The sequence below is a fragment of the Microtus oregoni genome, unplaced genomic scaffold (assembly GCF_018167655.1).
Source record: "Microtus oregoni isolate MIOR12 unplaced genomic scaffold, Mior012 000042F_ref0000377, whole genome shotgun sequence".
In the NCBI taxonomy this organism is placed as follows: Eukaryota; Metazoa; Chordata; class Mammalia; order Rodentia; family Cricetidae; genus Microtus; species Microtus oregoni.
The window spans coordinates 15,377,658-15,400,524 of NW_024543209.1; the positions used below are offsets into that span (position 1 = coordinate 15,377,658).

At 43.3% G+C, this 22,867-nt stretch overlaps 1 protein-coding gene across 1 annotated transcript in view; it reads left to right on the forward strand.

Annotated features, from left to right (window-relative positions):
• LOC121433958 (fermitin family homolog 2-like) overlaps positions 1 to 22,495 on the forward strand; it is a 96,564-nt gene extending 74,069 nt beyond the window's left edge. The window contains exon 2 of the mRNA XM_041632638.1: positions 21,981 to 22,495. Coding sequence (XP_041488572.1) covers positions 21,981 to 22,401 — 421 coding nt within the window. The 3' untranslated portion in view covers positions 22,402 to 22,495. The remainder of the gene's footprint in view (positions 1 to 21,980) is intronic.
• The last annotated feature ends 372 nt before the right edge of the window (positions 22,496 to 22,867 follow it).

The window sequence follows — 22,867 nt, forward strand, 5'->3', positions numbered from 1 at the left end:
CTGTGACTGAGGTCTATATTAAGCATAATTTTCCCAGACTCATCCATATTACAACATGTATTAATTCTTCAATCTTTTTTTTTCAAGACAGGGTTTCTCCTTTGTAGCTCTGTAGCCTGTCCTGGAACTAGCTCTTGAAGACCAGGCTGGCCTTGAATTCACAAAGATCCACCTGCCTCTGCCTCCCGAGTGCTGGGATTAAAGGCGTGCATCACCACTGCCTGGCTATTTTAATCATTTTCTAGCTGAATATTAGTCCCTCACATGAGTCGATCATATTTATTCATCTATTCATTTGGTGGATGAACACTTCAGTTGTTCCCACTTTTGTCCTTTATGGATGATGCTGCCATGAAAAGGTGTTGAGTTTACCATCTGCCATTACTGAGAATTTACATGGCTTTTTTAAAAAAGACGATATATTTACTTGTTTTCAGTTGTGTGTATGTGTCTATGTCTGTGTGTGGGCATGTGCACATGAGTACTAAGTTCAAATTCTCCAGATACAGATGAGCTTGATTTGCTCTAAGCAACATTTCCCATCTGTGAGCACTCCACTAAGAACTGGGACTGCCTCAGCTCCAGATGCAGCTTAGCGCTTGCAGTGGTCCGCAGAAGACCCTGGATACTATCATCAGCAATGCAAAATAAATGAATGGATGAATGAATGAATAAATGAATGAATGAATGAAAATACATAGCTTCAGATTATGGATGTTAAAAGCATTAATTTCCCAACCCCTAACACAAACCACAATTGAAGCTTACACATTCAATGTGTATAATTTGATCTATAATATGAGGGGACCCCGAAGACCCTGACTTGAGTACAGATAACTTCCTTACACTGTGAGGCTACTCTTAGCAATATGGTTTCTGAATCTGTAAATATGCATTATTACATAAGCATCACACACACCCTTGTGACATAGATGGGTGGGTTTGTTTAGTGTCCATTATCTGGCTCTGGCCTAAATGGACCAGTTATGTAAACTAGCATGTCAACAGAAATTTTCTAGAACATTTAAAAGAAAAAAAAACACAAAGGTACACCCAGGCTACTCCCCCTGAGAGTTTCAGGAGATCAAGATTATGCCGAGAGTTTAAATAGTGCCGAAGAATTAAAACGAATTTTTCTTTTTGTCACAATTCTCACAAGCTACTAAAGAGTAGATACTGACTCAAAAAGGTCAACAGAAATGAACAAAATGCCGTGAATGAAATTATAAATTCATATGCAGAAAAGAACAACACCACTCTAATGTATTGTTGAATACCACATCACCCTAAAACAGTGATTTCCTGATATTCAGATCTGTTTAATCCCAGCAGCGCCAGTTCATCCAATCTTGATGCAACAACCCAGGAGGCTGGGAACCTCTACCCCAGGATGATCCCAACAAAATGCTTGCTGTCAATGGGGTGCTCATGGATTGAAAGCAGTAATGGCAAAAGGCAGGTCACCCTAGCTAAGTACCACCTACCTTAGTGACTGTGTTACTATCTAAAAATCTAGCCTCAAGACCCAAACAGTAGGTGGATGTGTCCCCAGACAAATGACCGAAAGCAAAACAATGCTGCTGCAGCAAGCCACAGTGAGGACATCTCTTGTCGTCTGCCAGTCACATGAGAAAGTGCCCTCATAGAACTAGCGTGCCCTCCCAAGTCACACAACTGCCACATCAACTAGGAAGCTTTCCTCAACTTTTGTCATCTTGTGGGTTCCACTATGGCCTGCATTCTCCTGTGGGTGATGTCTAGAGGCAGAGGCTATACCTGCCCTCTTTGCTTCATCTCCCCAGACCCTGTCAGAGAGTACCTGGTGCACATGAGAGACCAGGAGGTAACGTGTGGAGGGACAATGGAGGTCAAGGACAGGGAAGAAAAGAGCAGAGGAAGAAGGGATGAGAGACTCATGATGTTATCTATCTTGAGAGTTCTAGCGAGGCAACCAGAAAGTCCATAAAGCAAAAACCCATAAATATGGCTCAGAGAGGTACATCTCCAGAAGAAAATCTCACCCCCAAGTCCAGGCAGCATGGTTTTGGCCCATCCATATCACCAGGGTGAAAACAATATCACCTCCATAAAGCAGCCAATCCTGCCTCTTTGTCAGTGGGGAGATTGGAGAGAAACCTCTGAAAGTTGTAAAACTTCATGTTAGAGAAAGCATTCAAGAATTCATGTCTAGGGACCTTTTGTTTTTTAGCTTTTTTGTCTTTTGAAATAGGGATTCTCTGTGTAACAGTCCTGGCTGTTACATTTGTAGTTACTGAGGGTGATGTCTAGAGGCAGAGACCTGGAACTCACATTTGTGGACCAGGTTGGACTCAAACTCACTGAGATCCACCTGCCTCTGCCTCCCAGGTGCTGGTATTGAAGGCATGCGCCACCACCAGCCGGCAAATGTACTTTTAACAACAGACAGAAGAGGCCACATACAAAGAGCTGGAAGAGAGACGTTTGGCAGAATAAACCAAATGAACCATCTCTCTAGGTAGTTCACGTCAGCCATGGCTGTCATTACCCTATTCGGGAAAATGAGACAAAACCAGAGGCTCAAGGGCAGCCAGGAATGTCTACCAGACCAACCCAAAAGGGAATAGCATAAAAAAATAAATAAATAAAAGACTGCCATTTTAAGGCATATGCATCCCGATCAGATTTCTGAATGCAGGCCCCAGGCTCTCAGGACAAGAGGTTAGAATGTTTCTGTGTGTCTTGTCCTAAACCTAGGGCTCCTGGGATGCAGGCCATGCTCTCAGTCACCTGGTATCTCCTGCTTATGCTTCCTCACTCCTCTTTTCAACCGGGTTTTTATTTCCCCCTTCCCACCCTTTTCCTAATGAATCCTGTGAGGCCTGGCACTGCCTTTTCTTTCTAGTAAACGTCCATGAGGCAGTGGGCAGCTAGTTCCACCCACGACTGTCTTTCTATTTCCTCCTCATCCTGATGTTGGATTCCACTCATGCTAACTTTGTTATTCAGCTTCAATTTTATTGGCTCTTATAATTTTGCTTTCTGCTGATTAAACTTGGTATACACATAATCATCCCTTCCTTATCCTTGAGAATGTGTTCCAAGGTCCCATGAAATTATGGATAATTCCCAACCCCACATATGCTGTATTAAACTTGTGTATTAAACCCCACATATGCTGTATTAACTGTATTATACTTCCTAACCAGACATGTTATGTTAAACTTGAGTTAACAGGTTAGATGCAACAATTAATGATAAAACAAAATGATAACAGGGTGCTGTCATAAGTCAGATGACTGTTTCTCTGGAATTTTCCACGGAATATTTCAGACTGCAGTCAACCACAGGCAACTGCAACCACAGAACACAGAAATGTGAACAAAAAGATGTAGCCTTGGTGACTGGCTCAGGTCCAGGCAGGGCTTCTTACACAGTGGACAGCCTAGAAGGAGGCCAGGTTCTCTCCCACATCTCCCTTCTTTTCTGCATCCATCCATCCATCCATCCATCCATCCACCTACCCACCCTTTTAACCTAAGGTAATAAAATGTGAATCTCCATATTTCTCAGTGATAGGAGGATAGACTACTTGCCCTAGACTCTGAGTTCCATCTCTAGTTTCAAGAGAGGGAAGAGATGAGAGAAATAGATGTGGTTTAACAGGAAAGAGAGAGAGAGAGAGAGAGAGAGAGAGAGAGAGAGAGAGAAATGAATTCTTTGCTTTTGAAGTCTTGCCTTAGCAGTGAGATACACACTTGAATGTTTACTTACCAAAAGTCCCCTCTGTATGATAATCATCCTGGGATGTTGTGATAGATGGAAGACTTTGAAAATTTAGCAACATGGATAACCAAAGGCAACTATTAAACCTAGAAGTAGGCGCAAATGGCCTTTGAACATCCATTCATCATGTATAAAATGTCCCTGCAAAATCCTCCAAATGAAACCGTATACCGAAAGGGCTTGAAGCAATTAATTGATGGAGATTATTTCTGCTTGACAGGGTGGTAAGGGGCAAAGCCTCATCCCTTTGATAAGGGTTTTATTCAGACTCCCAGAGCATAAATGTCTTTCGACAAAGGTAAGGAAGGGGCTAGAAAAGTAGAAGGAATTCCACATAAATCCTAATTTAATCACTGTTTTGTGAGTGAACGTCAAGCTAATTCATTTGAAGACAATAGGAACTGTTAATATCAGTCTTCTTGGAACCCAGGAGCACCCAAGATACTCCAAGCTGGACAGTGTCATTCCTTCCATGACAGCTTTCCATAGCAGGTGTGTCCCCCTTGCCACCACTTCCTTCCCCATGGCCTCACTTGCAGAGCAAGAAGGGTTCACTCAAAGGCAGCAGTTAATCTCACAAAAAGACAGCCTTCAGAGCGGGAGAACACCGTTGACAGCTGTTATACGACAAAGGAAAAAATTCTCAAATATACAAAGAGCTCAAAAATTACATAAAAGCTAAGAACAAGGAAACACACAACCCAATCAATTATGAGCTAGTTAAATAATCAGAAGGGGAAGTACAATTGGTCAATAAATGTGTGAAAATTGTTCAGTCCCATTAACTGTCAGAGAAATATGAATCAAAGCTACAGTCTAGTTGGCATGCCGGTCATCAAGAAGCACACAACAACAAATCCCAGCTGGACAGTGAACAAAAGGGAACCCTTACACACTCCCGACAGGAATATAAAGTGGTATAATCCTTTTGGAGAATAGTGTGGAGGTTTCTCCAAAAGTCTATCTTATGACCCAATGAGTGATACCACCCTTGGCTATTTACCCAGAGGCCTCTTGGTCATCATATCACGAGGATACTCCTGCATCAAGCCTTATTTCATTGCAGCATTCGCCACAATAGCTAAGCCACGGTGACAAGAGAATGGAGAAGGTACACACGGTCTCCATATACAGTGGAATTTTTTTCAACCATAAAATGAAGATACATACATTTGTGCAGGAAAAATGGGTACACTCTGCTGTCAATTTATAGTGCTTGATATTAATGCTAGTTCTCTGTTATCAGAAAACGCTTGCATGTAAATAAGTTTATCCACCTCAATTCAAGCAGACTGAGTCAATCTCAGAAAGACAAATCAATAAATGATTTTTTCCTTGCTTTTTGTGTAGTCATTTAAATCCTGTGTGCATCTATTAAATGAAAGCAGAAGCGAACTGTCTAAGAGAAGGAAGGGAACAAACAGAATGGAGTAGGAACAAGAGGGGGAAAAAGGTGGCGAGGAACAAGCTCAACATTCAATGTCTTGGCTTTTGAAATCAAAGCTCAGCTGGAGAGCTGGGGTGGTTCAGTCAGGAAAACATGCCATTACAAGTATGAGGCCCTGAGTTCAGACTCCCAGGACTCACTACTGTGGACTGCTTTTCTGGAGGAGTTTTCATAGGCATGCAGGCTTCCCCTGCTTACCAACAAAAGCTTCTCTCCCTTGAAGCAAGACTGTGGGAAACCACTGGAATTCTGTGATACTCTACCCCAATCTCTTCCATTTGATGAGGTTTTTTCATTGTTTTCTTTTCCCCGGGTTTACTTACATTATTTTGCGGTTTAGATCTTCTTGATCTTGGATTTCTGTGAGGGCACAGTTTTCACATGATTTTTTTTTCTGGCTGCCTTTCTTTGTATTTGAAGAAATAATCAGGAGAGTCCCAATAAGCCACTGCCTAGCATTTGGTGGAGGAGATGACCATCAAGGTGTTTCTCAGCCTGAGCCTTCTGGGGAAAGTCCACTGAGTCCAAGGAGAACATTTGATTCCAATGGTTTGCTTTTTGTTTGTTCCAGAATTTGGGATTGAACCCAAAGCCTTATGCATAGCAAGTAAGCCCTCTTCCACTGAGCTATGTTCTCAGCCCTTCTGCTGCTGCTTGTCTCCTCCCCATGAGGTTTGGACTTGTCTTCTGTGGGCTACAGAGCAGTTCTGGTATGTCACACTCACCAAGTCAGGACCATGGAGCCCAGGTTTCAAGGTTCCAATCTGGTGTCAATTTATAGTGCTTGATATTAATGCTAGTTCTCTGATATCAGAAAATGCTTGCATGTAAATAAGTTTATCCATTTCAATTCAACCATAACAATAATGAAATGTGTTCACAAATGGGTGTCATGAGAGGCCATTCAGTTAGCTCTAAGAGACTAGGTTCAGTAAGACAAGCAGCGCATGATAGAGCTAATAGGGTCGATAATACAGAAAATGCAGACCAGAGCTGAGTGTGGCAGCTCATGCTTGCAGTCATAGCATTTGGGAGATAGAGGCAGAAGGATCACGAGTTTCAGACTAGCTTAGGCTACACAGAAAACCCTTCTACAAAAAACAAACAAATCAGAATACTGGCCACCAGGGCCTGGGAAAAGTACCTGAATCCTCTTAGGGATGGAAGGAGAGAGGTCACCTGGGAGTAAAGTTCTAGTGATCGGAAGCACATGTGGTAAATTCATGTTCCTAGAGAAGCTAAATAAGGTGAATCCAAAGACAAACACATAGGCATCCTCAGGAATATTAACCTTCATCAGGCGATGAAAGGAGACAGAGACAGAGACCCACACGGGAGCACCGGACAGAAATCTCAAGGTCCAAATCAGGAGCAGAAGGAGACGGAGCACGAGCAAGGAACTCAGGACCACGAGGGGTGCACCCACACACTAAGACAATGGGGATGTTCTATTGGGATCTCACCAAGGCCAGCTGGCCTAGGTCTGAAAAAGCATGGGATAAATCCGGACTAGCTGAACATAGCGGACAATGAGGAATACTGAGAATTCAAGAACAATTGCAGTGGGTTTTTGATCCTACTGCACGTACTGGCTTTGTGGGAGCCTAGGCAGTTTGAATGCTCACCTTACGAGACCTGGATAGAGGTGGGCAGTCCTTGGGCTTCCCACAGGTCAGGGAACCCTGATTGCTCTTCGAGCAGATGGGGGGGGGGGACTTGACCGGGGGAGGGGGAGGGAAATGGGAAGCGGTTGTGGGGACGAGGCAGAAATCCTTAATAAATAAATAAATTTAAAAAAATAAAAAATAAATAAATAAAAAAGACTGTTAACAGTACTGATTGTGTATCTCAGAACAGCTAAGAGGGAGGAGTCTGAATGTCCTCATCGTGATGAAATGAGAAAAGCTTAATTTTAACTTGATTTTAACACAGCATACACATGAAATGAATCCTCACATTATAGTCTCCAGACAAGTCTATTTATAGGTCTATCCGTCAGACCTTGCAAAATACAAGATGCACTCAACAGATCTAACTGAATATAATATAACAAAAGGAGTTGATATAGAAGACAGCCAGGCATAGTAGTGCATATCTTTAGTCTCAGCACTTGGGAGGCAGAGCCAAGCAGATCTACTTGAGTTCGAGGCCAGCCTGGTCTACAAAGCAAGTTCCAGGACAACCAGGGCTGTACAGAGAAAAACAAACAACAGCAACAAAAACAAATCAGCAGAGATGACGAAGCACCCAAGACTGCCCACAGCGGGAAGATGTTAGTGTCTGGGACTAGAAAGAATGAGAACAAATTGCTGAACCTAGGGAAACTGTGGCCATGGGAGTACATGTATCCTCCAGTTACTAGCAAAAAAAAAAAAAATGGCACGGGGTGGGAGGCAGGTTTCAGTTATATCAAAACCACAGACAGGGAGAATGGGGTGAGCAACCCAATCCTTGGCCTCCAGCCTCTCATATCCTGCCTGTAACTCCCTCAGATGATCCATCCTGAGGCCACATAGCCTCAACAGGACCAACTGGACATCACCGTATAGAGCGGGGCCCAGACAGGGAACAGCAAGGGAGAAACCAGTCTGGTGGTGGTCAGAGAATCTTAGCAGAGGCCATCTGTTCTGTAAGGCAGAGAAACTTCCCAACTTAGCCTCAGACATGGTATCCACAACAGTCTCCCACGGCACACTCCAACATCTGACCTTACAGCACATTTAATGCAGATCCAGATGCGGACGGGGTTGACCTCTACTGAAACCTGCTGAGCTTGCAGCTGCTTCTGCCTGCATTGACCTCGCAGGGCACCTGTGCACCAGCAGGACTGACTGGGAAAATCCCTGCCACTTCATCCTTTTCTTGCAAGAACTCCAGGCTTCCTGGTGTTTCTTTTACAACCTTATCTAACCTTAACTGCCTTTTTAAGTTCTTCTAATACAGTCACATTTGGGGTAGGGCTTCAGTGTGGGAATCTGTGGAGAGGCACATAGCTCACTCTAGAATAACACGATCCAGCAATTATGCTCTTTGGTACTTTCTCAAACAAGCTGAACAGGATGCCCGTCAGAAGCCTGCACGTGGATATTGACAGCATTTTTCTTCATAGCTACCAGTACTTGGAAGCAATTAAAATGTCCCCAGCAGCTGAGAAGGTTGTACAAGTGTGGTAGTTTGGATGTAATTGGCCCCATTAGGCTCATAGGGCTGGCACTATTGGGAGGTGTGGCCTTGTTGAAGGACGTGTGTCACTGTGGGGGCCAGGCAGACATCTCTGAGTAGGACAGCCATGTCTACATACTGAGTTCTAAGACAGCCATAGTGACATAGCCAGACCCTATTTCTCTTTTCCTTTTTATTATATCCCAACTTCAGTTCCCCTCTCTCCTCTCCTCCAAGTCCCTCCCCGAATCTCCCCTTTGCCTGCCCCCCCCATCCACTCTCCTCTGTTTCTTTTCAGAAAAGGACAGACCTCTCTTGGATATCAACCAAATATGGCATATCAAATTGCAGTAAGACAAGGCACCTCCGCTTGTATTAAGGCTGGACAAGGCAACCAGTATGAGGAATAGGGTCCCAAAAGCCATCAAGAGAGGTAGAGATAGCCCCTGCTCCCACTGTTAGGAGTTCCACAGGAAGATCAAGCCATACAACTGTAACATATATGCAGAGTGCCTATGTCAATTCCATGCGGGCTCCCTGGTTGTTGGTTTACTCTTTGTGAGCCCCTATGAGCCCAGGTTAGCCGATTCTGTGAGTTTTCTTGTGGTGTCCTTGACCCCTCTGGCTCCTACAATCCTTCCCCCCCCCTTACTCGGGATTCCCCGAGCTCCACCTAATGTTTGGCTGTGGGTCTCTGTTTCCATCAGCTGCTGGATATGACACCTTTCTGATGACAGTTCGGCTAGGCACCAATCATGTTTGCCTTTCTGGGTCTGGGTTACCTCACTCAGGATGTTTTTTTTTTTTCTAGTTCCACCCAATGTCTGTAAATTTCACTATATCATTGTTTGTAATAGCTGAGTAATACTCCATTGTGCAAATGTACCACATTTTCTTTATCCATTCTTCAGTTGAAATTCACTACATATCCAAGTGAAAAGTTATTATCTTTTTAGTCTTTTAACTACATAATATTGGGCACCAGAGTGCAATAGTTTCTCAACTTGGGAAAACATCAAGTCAGTTTTATTTTTGAGGCCCTTTTTATATTCAGTGGTTTTGTGCACATAGCAATGCAAAACTTAGATACAGTTGACACTATGTGTCCATAATTCAAACAACCTCCAAAGAAAATATTCAGAAAAACAATGGTTGCATTGAACAAGCTTACATAGTTTTTCCTTGCCATTGTTGCCTAAAGAATACAGCAAACAACTACTTACATAATTGCTTTTATTAGGAATGACAAGTAATCGAGACAGTGTTTTCAAATATATATCCTGGTGTGTGTAGGGTCTGTGTACACATTCACCTTTTTATATAAACTTGGTGAAGCTGGAATTCCTTGAGGAATGCTGGAATTTGCCTCACAAATGATGAGAGTCACCTGTTTTTGAATTGTTCAGTCACCTAAGTTTGTTCATCTATTGTTTGTCTTGGGCATCTTCAAATATTATGAAAATTGTATTTCCATACTTTGTGTCCCTTTCATCTAAAAAAAATAAACAATGAGGTGTCATGTTGGCCTTGAACTCAAGACCCTTCTTCTCCAGCCTCCTGGTGCTGGAATTCACTAGCATGTGATACTGTTCCTGGTTTATGTATTTCTGAGATAGTAAAAATGTGTTTATTTTCTTTTCTGTACTTTTCTCCACATAATCTTTCAGATCCTTCATGAAAGAGATCTTTTTAAATGTTAGCAGTCTGGGTTAGATCCTATTACTGGGAAATGCTGGAGGGGGAAAGGAGATAGAATGATCATAGAAAGAAGACTTCCCTTCCAGTGGTGGTTTGAAAGAAGATGTACTCCCAAAAAATGGTACTATTAGGAGATGTGGCCTCGTTGGAGGAAGTGTGACACTGTAGATGAGGGCTTTGTGCTCTCATATATGCTCAAGCCATGCCCAGAGAGCACTTCCTGCTGCCCACAGAATCAAGATGTAAGAGCCGCAGTTCCTTCTCCAGCACTACGTCTGCCTATATGCTTCCGCCTGCTGCCCTCCGTGACAATAATAGACTAACCCTTTGAACTGTAAAGCCACCACAATTAAATGTTTTCCTTTGTAAGAGTTGCTGTCATGGTGTCTCCTCACAGCAATGAAACCCTAACTAAAACACTTCCTTCAATGCACAGCCCTTTATGGATCATTCATAATACACCATGCACAGTGTGAGTGGAGTTAGGCTGGGGAGGTGTGAACTGGCCAGCTTTATTCATAGGCTCAAGCTGGGCAAGGCTCCGTAGACATCTGGATGGCAAACTGAAGCTGAAGCATCTTCTACAGCTGGAAACGCTGGAAGGGACCACAGAAAAAACGTCACCACTAGGTGGTGAGTACTGTGTAAGTGCCAGGAGACAGAAAGATAAGATTAGAGTTTTACCAGCACAGATAGAGGATTATACAGACAGACAGACAGATAGCTTTAAAGAAAACTGTTACCTGCTGAAAGATAAGATTATTGCTTTACTAACACAGATAAATGATTATACAGGCAGACAGAGAGCTTTAAAGAAAACTGTTACTGACTGTTATTAAGGAAGGTGTGGTTTATAAGGGAGAACAGTGGTTGAAACCCCACAGAACATACCCCTGTGGTACCATCCTAAGGATCCATTTTCCCAACAGAGACTATACCATACATGGAGACAACAGTTCTGGTAAGAGAATGATGAAAATTGTGAAAAGCGAAACATTGTGTTTCTTGCATGTTGAAATGTACTTCAAGATGGCCTTAATCACTGGACACCACCCCTCACCCCATGCAGCACCCCAAATTTGAGTTGTAGGACTCCAAAGACAAAACCCGAAAGTAACTAAGAATTACTGTGTTGTTTTTACTCTGAGTGGATCTGAGCAGATATGTAGGACCAGTAAACGCTTCTTTTTGTCATCATATGATTGAATGCAAGGTAATATTTCTATTACTAGCAAGTGATATTTATGTACCTGCTCAGAGGTGTATGTTGAGTCTGAAGAGATCAGGGGATGATCATGTGAGTTGCACTGTATACAGATCGACCACATGATCCAACAACACAGAAAGGTGTGTCTATTGTCACAGCCAAAACTAAGGCTGACACAGAAGCCCATCTCCGAAGCTCTGACCTGGTTCCGCTTCCTCAATCTCGAGTCAGGAGGCTGTGGACCAATGGGTGAGGCAGACAGTGTAGACAGCAATTCCTCCTAGCCATGTCTGCCCTCTGCAGAAACACCACAGAAGATACGGGATCTGACTAGTAGAAGACAGCTATCTCTACCACCTGTGGTGTCATCTACCAGCTGGGCCTTGTTTGTGGATTCTAAAGAAAGCAGTCTAATTCCTGTCCTCCCATTGATTCATGGATTTTCTGAACACAGGTGATTTGCACCAGTGGGAACACACTGGCGTCCCTCTGTTTCCACAGAGGACGAATTCCAGGACCTCCTGCCAACACTCATACCACATGGATACTCCAAGCCATAAAATGGTCACCTGTTTGCACACAAACTGGCCCCACCCTCCCAAATGCTTAAATCATTTCTCAATAACTTACCCTATTTTCTGTGGCTAATCTTCATTGCTGGCTTAACAGGACTTAGAATCAGATGGGTATACTCATGAGGGCTTTCCCAGGAAGGTTTAACTGAAGAGAGAAGGGCTGCCCTGGATGTGAGCTGCACCACCTGGTAAGTGTGCTTCCAGATTGAATAAAAAGGAGAAAATATACTAAACGCCAGCACTCATCTCTCTGTGTCCTGACTGTGGTGTAATGTGACCAGCTGCTTCATGCCCTTGCTGCCGTGGCCGTCTGTGCCATGATGCTCTGGAATCTCAAACTCGGCCAGCATAAGCCTTTCCTTCCCTGGATTGTTTCCTCGGGTACTTTCTCCCAGCAGTGAGAAAATAACAGATACACTATGCAATGTGATCTGACTACCACGTGCAATTATTATCCTGTCTCATTTAAGGAACAACAGGAAAAACATCTGTGTGTGTTCAATGCAGATATTTTCGAGCCTTGGTTGGCTGGCCTGTGGATGGGAAAGATCATCTTTCTTTCACAGGCTCCCCTGCTTCCCAAGGCCCCAGAGCTGGACTGCCTGGCTCCAGGGCACTATTGCTCTACATGGGAAGCTTGGTTTCTCAAGCAGACTATAAAACATTTGATCTGTATGTGCCCCCAAGAGAGCCTAACTTACCCAATAAGCTGAACAACTGAGGTTCTCGCATGTTCAACTCACATCAGACACCCACTGTTGATCTCCACTGCTGGGCAGCTTCCAGCCAGGGTGTTCTGTCTCTAGTTTCCTGTTCAGGCTCCTTAGAGCTACATAGTTTCCTGGCCCTGGGTATTTCAAGCAGACAGACTCTGAAGGGGCTTTTCTGAAAGGTTCCCTAGGATGAACTTCCTCAAACCTGAAGCAAAACCAAACCCGAAATCAGATTTCTGTTCCAATCCCAGTGGCAGAAGTGGCTGTGCCCGGTAGCATGGACTGAGCCCTGGGCACAGGAGGACTTCAGTCCCCAGGAAACTGTGGCTAATATGATGGCCACAGTGTACAGAGGTCCAAACTCCAGCGAGGCTGAGTTTCTGAGTCCAGTGTGGTGGCTTTAGAAGTCTAAGCACCTTTACGTTCTTTTTAGTGCTTAGATTTCTAAGAACGGGAGGTGGGAGGCACGGAGTTTACAAAGCAGGGAAGTTTCTATCTCAGTTCTTTGTATCAAACCCAGGGTCTCATGCATGCTAGGCAATAACTCCACCAATGAGCTACAACAAGGGGAAGTTTAATTTCAGACTGAAGAGAGAATGCATGCATGTGGCTTCTACCTGAACTTTGCCAACCCACACCTTTTTAATTAACTTCTCAATTGGGTTGTAAGTCCAATAACTCAAAGCAGGTCCAACTAATTCCTTAAACAGTTGATAATGAATAATCTAGTGTGGCTGCCAGCCAGAAGTGGTTTGTTCCTGGACAAAGTCTAGGTCCTAGGTCTCTAGAAAGGTAGAATTCCAGGAACTATGGTTTTGTGGGACATCGCCTGGCCCTTTTTGATGGAGCCTGAGCCCCAAGACACACATCTGACTATCCCGGGGTTATGAATACCTGGGAGGGGTTCTGGCCCGCTCATGCATTGCTGAGTGACTCCTGTAGCCCTGATCTTCTCAACAAGTAAACAGAAGTGATCCTTCAGTCCTTTTAACATTAGAAATAAAGGTGTGAACTCCAAATGTACAGGAGGAAATGATGCAAGGAGAAATGAGTACTTATATCCAGAAGGAAGATCCAGAAGATGGGGAAACTGCTGGGATTAAAGAGAGCTCGGTCCTCTGACTTCAGCAGGAGCCGCTTTCTTCCCAGTGACCAGCGGCACTGGCAGGAATGTCGGAACGAAGACTTTAATAGTGGCCAGGTTTGAGTTAATGAATATGACGAGCCTAAATATGCATTTTTTTAAAAATGAGTAACAAGTTTAATGTCCTTCAATAGGGGAACAAAACTGACATAATCCCTCTATGGAATTACTCCACATTACAAAGTACCTGCTCACACAGTTGCTGAGACGAATCTCAAGGGAATGATACTAAGCGGGAAAACTAATCTAAAAAGGTCATATACTAGAGGACTCCACCTCCATAGTGCCTTGAAATGAGAAAAAAATACAGGAATAAAAACCAAGTTTAGTGGTACCCAAGAGTTGGGGCTGGGTAGAAACCAGTTCTGCCTATAAAGTGGTGGCTCCAACGACCTAGTATACAGATATCCTTGTTGAATTGGTGAAATCTGAGTAAGACCAGTGGATTATACTATTATCATCTTATTGCCCATGACACCGAACAGTGAATTACATATCATCACCATAGGAGAAAGCTGGAGAAGTATATGTGGGAGCTCCCTGCATTATTTCTTAAAATGTTTTATAAAATACTGGACATAGTTAGAGGAGAAGTCTATAGGAGAGAAACAGAGGTATATAAATATCAAGTTTACCTGGAAATACTTTAAACCCTTTTTAAATACTTTAAACCCAAACCCTCACACTCAATGCTTTAAAACTACCGTTAACAATGAAAATGCATTGAGAAAAGTTAGAAGGGAAGGAGGGGGGGCCTTGGGGAAACAGGAGGATTGGGATAAAGGAAGGTTGGACAGGGGAGCACGGAACCACAATTCTTAGTTAAGGGAGCCACTGTAGGGTTGGCAAGAGACTTGAACCTAGAGTGGCTCCCAGGAGCCCAAGGCAATGTCCCCAGTTAGTTCCTTGGGCAGCTGAGGATAGGGAACCTGAAATGACCCTATCCTATATTAATACTGATGAATATCTTGCATATCACCATAGAACCTTCATCTGGTGATGGATGGAGATAGAGACAGAGACCCACGCTGGAGCACTGGACTGAGCTCCCAAGGTCCCAATGAGGAGCAGAAGGAGGGAGAACATGAGCAAAGAAGTCAGGACCACGAGGGGTGCACCCACCCACTGAGACAGTGGAGCTGATCTATTGGGAGCTCACCAAGGCCAGCTGGACTGTGACTGAAAAAGCATGGGATAAAACTGGACTCTCTGAACATGGCGAAAATGCATTTAAAAATTAATGTGCACTGTGCACGTGAAAAATGTGTGTTTGAAGCGAAGTTTTATTCTTGTCTTATTGTCTGCTATTCTTTCTTTAAATTTCATTATCATTGAGGTGTGGTGGTGCAACCAACAGATGGCCTGTGGAAAGCCTCTGTGTTACAGTTCCCAGGAAGAAAGAGGACATGCCCAGGCCACGAGGCCAGTCACTAGGATGGCACCAGTATCCTTCTAAAGCAGATGGAGTAAGAAGAGGCTGCATTGTGTTTTCTGTGGAAAGAAACAGGTGAGGCAGAGTGATTAGCTTGGGAGTCACCAGAGAGCACTGAGGCAGAGCCTCACCCTAGATGTATGGACCTGGTCCTAAGGTGACTCTGATCAGTGTCTAGAGCCCTGGAGTTAGGAGAAGAAGAAAGAAGGTCTCTAGATTGTGGTCTCGGGTCTAAATGACTCAGATATGATATGCGTGCTCACTTGTAGGCCCTCATTGACTCGAGGGTTAAGCTGTCTCTAGAAAGAGCAGTCCACCAGAGTCGGTGAAAAAGCAGTCATCATTAGGTTCACCTATTGTAGACTCCGTGGCCCTTATTTATGGCTAGAAACCAATTATGAGCGAGTACATCCCATGTTCATCTTTTTGGGTCTGGGACACCTCACTCAGGATAGTGTTTTCTATTTCCATCCATTTGCATGCAAAATTCGAGAAGTCATTGTTTTTTACCGCAGCGTAGTACTCTAGCGTGTATATATTCCATACTTTCTTCATCCATTCTTCCATTGAAGGGCATCTAGGTTGTTTCCAGGTTCTGGCTATTACAAATAGTACTGCTATGAACATAGTTGAACAAATGCTTTTGTCATATGATAGGGCATCGCTTGGGTATATTCCCAGGAGTGGTATTGCTGGGTCCAAGGGTAAGTTGATCCCGAATTTCCTGAGAAACCGAAACACTGACTTCCACAGTGGTTGCACAAGATTGCATTCCCACCAGCAATGGATGAGGGTACCCCTTCCTCCACAGCCTATCCAGCAAAGGTTATCCTTGGTGTTTTTTACTTTAGCCATTCTGACAGGTGTAAGATGATATCTCAAAGTTGTTTTGATTTGCATTTCCCTGATTGCTAAGGAAGTTGAGCACTTTGTGGGAGCCTAGCCAGTTTGGATGTTCACCTTCCTAGATATGGACGGAGAGGGGAGGACCTAGGACTTACCACAGGGCAGGGAACCCGGACTGCTCTGTGGACTGGAGAGGGAGGGGGAGATGAGTGGGGGGAGGGGGAGAAGGGTGGGAGGAGGGGGAGAAGGGTGGGAGGAGGGGGAGGGAAATGGGAGGCTGGGAGGAGGTGGAAACTTGATTTTTGTTTATGTTTTTTTTCTTCTTTTCTCAATAAAAAAAAAAGAAAAAGCAGTCATCAAAGTATACAAGTAGAAGGGCCTGCTTGGCACAGAAGTCTTGACCACAACTGGTGTGGACAGACCTCTTCTCCTCAGCTGGCTTTCACTGATTGCTGAGGCAGGAAACAGCATTTGACTGAGATGTCTTCTGTAGGGTGTCTCCTCCGGTCTAGAACTTGGGGCATGGAGTCCCAGCCTGATCTTCATCCCTCTGATCTTCTAGGCATGTAAATCTTCTTATGGGTATATCTTCTTGACATATAGGCCAGACCATACTGCCATTTCTATCTAAACCCCTTTCAAGTACAGTAACCTCCCTAATGTGGTTCAGTCTAACTGGAGGAGTATGGGAAGCTGCTAGCCACTCTTCTGGGAGGGATACCCTCAGAAGACTTCTCCCAGGAGTGGCAGTGGATTTCCTGCAGAACAAATTGTTATCCATTATCTCTGGCAACTGGAAACAGGCAGTCACTAATGGCTGACTTGTGGCCAGAGGTGAAGGTCTCTCTGTCCCCAGAAGTCCTGCCTAACCTCTTCATGTCTAGCTATTGGTCATTCAGCTCGTTATTAAACCAATCACAGTGACACATATTCAAACAGTATAAAGGAATATTCTGCAACAGGCAGGCATGAAGCTGGAGTAGCTGAGAGTTCTATATCCAGATTCACAGGCAGCACAAAGAGAGAGTAACACTGGGCCTGGCTTGAACTTTTGAAACCTCAAGTCCCTCCCAGAGTGACACACTTCTACCAACAAGGTCACACCTATTCCAATAAGGCCACATCTCCTAATACTTCTCAAGTAGGGCAACTCCCTGATAATTAAACATCCAAATATATAAGCCTCTGGAGGCCATTTTTATTCAAACTACCACATGGAGTATCCCCCAAATACCCAAAATGACAATGGCAGACCATTGGGACCACTGTCGAACACACTACTTCCAAGTGTCAGCCATAATGCATTCAACCTGTGTGGCCTCGGGCCACACATATCTTTAGCATGATTAATAAAAACCCAGAGGCAGGAATTGAGGTTCATCCTGAAGGTCAGAAAAGCAAAGCAGCCAGTCACTGACCCTTACCTCTGTCTCAGACTGAAATGATGATCTGCTTCCAGGAATCTCATAGACTGTGTATGAGAGCTGTCTCCTCTCGTCTTACATTCCTCTCTAGTGCTTGGATTAAAGGTGTGCACCACAACCACCAGGTTTTTATGGCAAACTACTGTGGCTATTGGGTTTAAAGGTATGTCACCAGTCACCATTTACTGGTCTGTAATACTGATCAGTGTGACTGTTTTACTCTCTGAAGTTTTTTTACTCAAGCAAACTTTATTTATTAAAATACAACTGAAATATCACTACACATATCCAAAAATTACTCGCCTTGGAGTGTAGCTTTAGTTTATCTGAAGCACTGTCTCAACTCTTTCTTTTCTGGGGACATTCATCATGTGACAGGCACACTCACTTCCCTGGATTTGAACAATGTGCAAACAATGTCTTCTGACCTTCCCACTGGATTCTGCTCCTTCAACTGCAAAATACCCCTTGGGAATATTTACCTCCCAACTCTAAGCAGCACAGCTCCAAAACACTAAAAAAAAAAAAAAAATTATCATGTTTTTCTTCCATTCCAACCAGGTGGGCATGTGCAGGATCAGATTTTGACACAGCAAAGAGCAGAAACTGAGGAAAAACCCCACATCTTAGCCCCGAGCTTCCCTGGGCATAGGTCTCACTGCAGCTCTTGGCTTTCTCTGGGCACAGAGTTCCACTGATGCTTGAGTCTTGTCCTTGGAAATCTCTGTTATAGGGTGGACCTGGCATTAGGGTGCTTAAAGATGCCCATGGGCTAGCCTCACATACTCCCACCCTTGAGAAAGATACTGACTTAGTAAATTGGGACATTTGAGGGGAAAGAACTAAGCTAGCTCTGCTCTGTGTACCTCCTTGTTTTCAGATTCTGCCTGTAGACAAGGATAGACTTGGTCAGGTGGTTAGCTAAGGGTCCAGGTATCTGGCTGTGGTTGGCTAAGGGTCCAGGTATCCATCTATGGTTGGCTAAGGGTCCAGGTATCCTGCTGTGGTTGGCTAAGGGTCCAGATATCCATCTATGGTTGTCTGGGGTACGGGTATCTGGCTGTTGTTAGCCACAGGTCTAGGTATCCATCCAGATGTGCCTGTGAGTCGTTGGGTGCGGTCTTGATCAAGCCCACCTGGCTCCAGGCCAGCTCATTTTGCTCCTTTGGTCACATCTGACAATTAAACTGCTGTTTGTGTCCCTGTCCTGTTTCCCTCTTGGTTCTAATCATAAAAGTAGGGTCTAGTTTTTTGGCTTGCCCAAGAACCTCAGTTGCTTTTTAAGTCAGCAGACAAGCAGACAAACAAGAGTCTCTGCTTACCCTGGGCATTTTCTCTTCATGAGACTGAATAATTACAGTGAGCTACATTACCTTAAAATAATCTGGAATAGAAATCACAGGCTGGTCTCATAAATAGTTAACTTTAAAACTTGCCAACTCTCTACAATTTTGAAGTAAAGACAGCTGGAGTAACAAAGTTAACTTTGAAGAAATTCTTAAAAGTATCACTATTACTCAAAATATATTGGATTTTTTAATTCCATAAAAGAAACTAGGTTATAATGACTAAAAGTCTTCCACTGAAACCTGTTCCTAGAATCCTCAGCTCCTAGGGCCACCATGCCAGAGCTAGCACGTAACCAGATGTCCTCAAAGGGTATTCGGATGCCTGGAGCCTGTGAATTTGGAAGGAAGGAACAAATCCTTGTGAAGACAGATGTACACAGAAGCATTGCTCTCACAGACTCTGGATGTCCTTTGTGTGACCCCAACTAAGCTATGTTTCATCTTCAAATTGCTGTTTCATCTTCTTTTCAAGTCATCAGAAATTTAGACTCAAGTCACTCGTGAGTGCAGTGTGATTAGGGAGCTGTGGACAAATTCTGTGGAAAGAAACTTGGCTTCACGTGTCAAATGGGTGCAAGAAACTGCTGTTTGGCAACTTAGAGAGCTCTGGGAGATTTATTTATAAATGCAACTCTACATGGTGTGAAGTTTGGAAATGGAAATCAAGAGTTTCACAGGGCCCTTAGCTTTCAGAATTCACGGATTTTCATTGCCAAGGGGACCCAGTAAATACAGGTGCTCTGTAAGTCTTCACTAGATTAAAAAAGTTAGCTATCTATATCTATATCATCATCTATATATGTGTACATACATACACTCACAGTCAGAAACAACTAGAAAGAAGCAGGGAGAACATGGCAGTTCTTATAGTGACAAAAACTAACCTGGGAGCTATATATGATGGTTTAAATGAGAAATGCCCTCCATAAGCTCTGTCATTTGAGCAGTTTGTTTTCAGTTAACAGCATTATTTAAGGGAGTTTGAGTGCACTTTGAGATTAAATGGCCTCATCCTATTTCCATTTCACTCTCTGCTTTCTGTTTGAGATTGAAGATACGATTGCTCAGCTGCCTGCTCCAGCTGCCATGCCTACACTTGGGTCTGTGTCTCCCTACCATGCCCTCTGAAACCATTAGCGAAGGTCACCTTTCTTCTGTGACTCGTTTTGCTATGGTGCTTGGTCCCATCCACAGGGAAATAACCAGTACACTATGCTTGCATCATATGACCAAAGAGTCTAACTAATATAAGCATATAGAACACTGTTCAAGTGTTCTACTCTGGCAGCTATCAAAACACATTCAGACTTTAGAGGGTTTTGTTTATGAGTATGAAGTATGTAAGAAATATAAAGTATGTAAAAATATGGTTTGGGCCCAAATGCATTTTTCAACACGTTTAGACATTACAAGAAGCATATGTATCTGAGTGTTTTTGTTTTGTTCTTAGTTTCATTTTTCATTTTCATTTTTGGTTTAGGTTAGGTGCTGGACATTAAACCCAGCGCCTTGCATAGGCTAAGCACATGGTTGGCCTTGTGCTATCCCTCTGGCCCATCATTTGCCTTATGTTTGATATAGACATTGTCAAGCCTGTTAGCTATAAAGGGCACATTCTCCTGGTCATCCAGAAGAGTGGTGTCAGAACTGACTCTGCATGGCCACAAAACAACTCCTTTAATGTTGCATATCTTGTGCTCATAGTCAAGACAAAATGAGCAACTTTACGGTGCGGAGGCTCTTCCCAGTGATTCACAAGCTCCGTGGTAGTTAAGGGTCTGTCAGTCAAACTAGCATCTAGGTTGCTAGGGAATTCAAGTTTAGCTTAGGCTCAAAGCCACACAAAATCTGTTTAGTGTTCAAAGTCTGGGACCAGAGTTGAGATAGATTTCAAAGGAGTTGTTTTGTTTGTTTGTTTGTTTGCTTGTTTTAAAAAATAAAGCCTATTTAATTCTGGAGGACTAGTTTGGGAAATTTCTTGCAAATACTGGAAGGCAGAATGATTAAAGACTAAAATTAGGGATTTCATGGCCAACTATGAATTTCGCTGATTCTTATTTCCCTTCCTCATAATAAAAATAAAATTGGTTGGTTAAGTGTGCACCTGGATTTGGTTATAAGTGTTCAAATCTTCCTCACTTGGAAATACTTCACAACAATCTTTAAAAAAAAATATTACTAATATGCTTTGCCCGAAACTCTTGGCATTTGTTCCTGGAAGAAAATTTTAACCATTTTGGATCAAATCCTTAAGAAGTAGCAGGGCGTACTCAGAGTCCTGTTGAACAGTCTAGAGACCTGAAGAAATAGAACTGAAACCCACTCTGCCACCCAATCATGGATATGAATATCATGCAAGCTGTGGTAGCAAGAGCAAGGGGTTTTCAGTACAGACTGCTGTGTTAGTGAGCTTATTTTAAGACACATTACTAGTTGTTTTGGAATTCTTTCTCGTGACCAAAATCTCTCATTCCTTTTTTTTTTTTTATGTACTTCATCCTCTGGGTGTCTTGTCATTGTTAACAAAGAAGATGAATCTTTTCCAATACTTGATCAAGTATTGGCAATCATGCTGTCCAGCTAGTGAATCCAAGGGTGTATTAGGAGTGGCACGCAATAAGAGGTCTCCAGGACCCCAGCATAGGCTGTATACATGTTCACACCTTTCCAGACTCTGGAAGGGTTTTATAGCCTATCTGTTAACAATCCTCAGGTATGTGTATATGTTGTGACCTAAACCACATGCTCACTGTTTTCTAAAATAACAAATAAAATAACAGGACAACGATTCTCAACTAAGAATGTCTTGATGTCATTGTAAATGTTCTCCATTTGGAGAATTCAGGCCATCTACTCCATGTAGAGGAGTTGATAAAGTGGTTTGACTTGCGAAAGTTTCTAACATCCTAATATTCATAGAAAGTAATATAATACAGCCTGACACCCTCATACGAAATGAAGCAAGATTGACAGAGTCGACCTACAGGTCTGAAGCTATTGAAGTAATTGCTGAGTACTACAGTTACCAAAATAACTCCCTACCGATTTGTGCTAGGCCTGTTCTGTTGAGTCTATGTCTCAGATGAGTAAGCAAAAATATGCTCAATGAAAATGAATGATGTGTGGCTTATATTTCTGGCATGTACTCACACAACAAATTCACAAGTCAAGGCATTAATCTGTGATAGATACTGAAAAGAAACACTTTAAAATGGGAGGCTGGATCAGAATGTAGCCCAGATGAGTCTGATTGAAGCCAAGATGAGATTCATTCAAGCTTGGCAGTCTCTGCCTGAGTTCGGCATCACACACTTCATTGCGAGATTTCAAGGTGGCAAGAGAGAAGAACTTATTGGAATTGCATACAACAGATTGATTCGGATGGATGCCATCACGGGAGATGCCATCAAAACATGGCAGTTCAGCAACATGAAGCAGTGGAATGTCAACTGGGAGATCAAAATGGTCACCGTGGAGTTTGCAGATGAGGTCCGGTTGTCCTTCATCTATACTGAAGTAGACTGCAAGGTGGCCCATGAGTTCATTGGTGGTTACATATTTCTCTCAACTCGGGCCAAAGACCAGAATGAGAGCTTAGATGAGGAGATATTCTACAAACTCACCAGTGGTTGGGTGTGAACAGGAAACTGTGTAAAGAAACTGCACAGCCATAACAATATTTAACTTTAAAGCTATTGTTTCTTATATGCTGCTTAATAAAGTAAGCCTGAAATTTAAAAAAAAAAAATGGGAGGCTGGAGAGACAGTTAAGGCGTTAAGAGGGTTTGCTGCTCTTCTAGGGGACCCAAGCACTCGGATTAGAGGAGTTCACAACCACCTATAACTCCCAGTCAAGGGACTAATGCTCTCTCCTGGCCTCCAAAGGCACCTACACACACACAGCATGCACACTCATAAACATAAGTGGCTTTGGGGGCGTTTGGGAGGATTGTTTTTAAATTTTATTAATTCTTAATTTCATTTTACATTCCAACCACAGTTTTCTCTCCCACCCTTCCTCCTGCCCCCTCTCGCCTTCCCCCAGCTCTTCCCCCTCATCCACTGCTCTCAATGGATAAGGGCTGCTGCGGAGAGTTAACAAAGT